The 3234-nt window shown below is 30.7% G+C and overlaps 1 protein-coding gene across 1 annotated transcript; it reads right to left on the bottom strand.

Moving 5' to 3' along the window:
* Positions 1-1241: 1241 nt before the first annotated feature.
* Positions 1242-2147, bottom strand: LOC123886180. Its single transcript, XM_045935515.1, has 3 exons — positions 2030-2147; positions 1590-1937; positions 1242-1490 (listed from the first exon to the last, which is right to left on the bottom strand). The coding sequence occupies exons 1-3, from the start codon at positions 2102-2104 to the stop codon at positions 1242-1244; spliced, it is 672 nt and encodes a 223-aa protein (XP_045791471.1). The 5' UTR covers positions 2105-2147.
* Positions 2148-3234: the final 1087 nt, after the last annotated feature.

Genomic DNA, 3234 nt, shown 5'->3' on the forward strand with positions numbered 1-3234 from the left:
CATTACAACACCAAAATAAATTTTCAGTACAAAAAATAAAAACAACTTGAAGTTCGATTAAATTGGTCGACTGACTTGGTAATTGGGCATGTATATTGGAATATAAATATATTTTCTTTTACGATATTGGAATATAAATATATAATAGTAACTTAATGCGGTTTGCGGTTTTGCGGTTTGCGGTTCAGTAAGAAAGCCATCCAAATACATCCAAACCAAATGCGGTTTTTGCGGTTTTCGGTTTGGTTCGATTTGCGGTTTTACTTTTGGATTGGTTCGGATACGATCACCCCTATTAATCAACCTGATTTTGGGCCCAATTAGTTTGTTACCAAATATATACTTCTAAATCATTGGTCAATTGATAACACATTAAATAATAAACAACAAAAAAAAATATTTTTACGAAAAATTATTTCAATCATATATACAAAACAAAATTGTCTTTTTCCGGATCAAGATTATCTACAGTAAAATAACACATAGTTTTAACACAGTTTTAATCTTGGCCATTGATTACTGATCGGACGATTCTGATAAATAGATTATAAAATCGTTCAAAATAATCCCAGCCATACATCTCAGATCGAATGGTCTAAAACTAAACCTGTGTGAAAACTGCAGGAAACTTGACTGCAGGAAACCTAATTCCTTGACATACCCTTTTCACTAAAAGGACATGAAGAATATCTAAAGTTGGATTAACATTATATAAATCGGCTATATAAATCATAAAGAATATCTAAAAGGACAATGAATCAACCTATTAATTAACACTAAAAGCACACGTTTTGTTCCTTCAAGTCCACCATTTACATCGGAAAAAACTCCTTCCTCAACCCACCGCTCGCCTTCCATAACAGCCCAAAACATTATATAAGCTTAAAACTCTAAACACCCACTTTAAACTTCGAATTCACACGCCAACTTTAAACTCTAAATTAATTAAAATAACATTGAAATAAAGCAACAAACAACTTGATTCATTACAGACCTTAAACTAAATTCAACCCAAATCATAAAAATCAAACTAAAACATTCAGCCTAAACATGAATTACATAAAGAAGAACAAACATTCTAACATAATCATCCTCCAAATCTTAAAGAACAAACATGAATAACCAAATTAACTTAAAACTAGCCTAAAATAGTGCATAATTAACAGCCTCCAACAACTTCTCTTTCCAATCTCCATTTTTTCCAGCAACAACAATCCTCCAACTTAATCATCTTTCCCAATTTAGATTTTAAAAATGCGCACAACATTATTACCAGAGTTAACAAGTGAAAAATTAAAGCATAATCCATCACCAGCACGAAACCCATTTTTGCGACAAAAACCAAACCAACCAGGTCCTAAGGCAGTCACCGGGAAAGGATTGTCGTGAATTGCAATTTGAAGATCAGTCTTTGTTCCATTGTCACAGCAAGCAGTTATCACATTCACATTACAATTTCGCACAAAAATTGCAAACAAATCCCATATGCTCTGTTTTGCAAATTAAAAAATCCTCAATATATATCTTCAATAACTGTCAAAATAAACATATTTAGAAAACATAAACATTAAATAAATTATAAAACTTACCAAATATGGATTCCTGATGTTCTCACGCGTGAGTTCCACTTGAAATCTAGCACAATTACCACGAGTATATCGGCTATGATAGTTTGGGATTTGTTCTTCACATTCAAATCTTCTTGAAGCAGTGATACCAAACAGACCTTCACCATGATAGGCAAAATGGATTTCTTCATTCTTATGAAGATCGAACTCCTCTCTCATCTCTTCCCATCCATCTGTGAGAAGAGGATGGATTTCATCTTTGTTGTATGTAACAACATGATGCTCAAATCGATAATCCATTATCCTCCATTGTCCAGGAAGTTCATGTCCAAAATCACGAATGAACTTTGGATCCACCTCTCCAAATTTCTAATTCAATTATCAACAATCAAATAATTACTTAATTTCAACATCTATGAAACATAAAACATTGCAAGATAATAACATAGGTTTCGTTTTACCTGATTTGAGAAAAGCATGGTTACAAAGTTCCCAAGAGGTGTAACATCGATAAGATCACAATAGTAGGTCTCCATGAGTTGTTGGAAGAAAACAGGGGGAATGATAATTTTGTTCACTGATGAGATGAACCGATCTAAATGTAGTATATGTCTTTATTTATCTTTTGTTTTACATCAAAAGGATCAATTAAAATAATAAAATATTAAATTACATTGGATAAAATCTTATCTTATCCAACTAGAAATAGTTACTATGACAAGGTCACAATAATTGATAATTCTTTCGTCGTAATTTTATCGACGAAGTTGGATTAACAGTTGTGCGTTATATAAAACTTTTTTTATTTACTAATCAACAACAATAACAATTATCGTATAACAAATTTAGTTCGTGTGTATCGATATATTTTTTTTTAAATAATTTTAGGTTTTACTTTACCTTAACACTTCGAATAAATTGTAACATTTTTCTATACCTGAACACTTTGAATTTTTTTTTACATAACGCCACATTTTTGCTCAGACAGTTTAGTTAAAAAAATTTCAAAATTAAACATATTATACATATCTAAACAATTTTTTACAAAAAATGTAGGTAACAAAATAAATTTTTTTAAAAAAATACATATCTACGAATTTTATTTCAAAGACTTCAGATAACAATATTGCCAGAGGATGTCAACATTGTCAAAGGATGGAAAAATTTCTGGTTTCGGAGAATGTCAAGATAGCTAGATGATGGAGAAATTTCTATTTTGATAACAATATTGCCCAGCAGATAGGTTACTTGCATTTGCATACATACCCGGCCAGTACCGGTTCGACTCCTGCTTGGTTTACTTTTTTTAAAAAAAATTTATGACATTTTCTTTAAACAAATCATTTTCATTGTGTTATTGTTTTTTTGTTTTTTTTTTTCTTTCAATAAATCGATTTCATGCTTTGTTGTGTAAAGTGGGTCTCAAACGGATTTGAAATATCACCAATTTTTCCTCATGTTTTCTCTCCATTTGCTTAATCTAATGGTTGTCCGTCTCAAACCTAATAAAAATTAATGCCTCAAGTCACTAAACCAACAACATTATTATTATTGTAAAAGTAACTTTTCACATTTATATTAACAAAGATGTCTTTAATGGACCTATTCAGACCTTTTTTTTCTTTAAGGGACCTATTCGAACCTTTTTTTCCTTTAAGGGACCAAT

This window comes from Trifolium pratense, linkage group LG5 (genome assembly GCF_020283565.1).
Source record: "Trifolium pratense cultivar HEN17-A07 linkage group LG5, ARS_RC_1.1, whole genome shotgun sequence".
Classification (NCBI taxonomy): domain Eukaryota; kingdom Viridiplantae; phylum Streptophyta; class Magnoliopsida; order Fabales; family Fabaceae; genus Trifolium; species Trifolium pratense.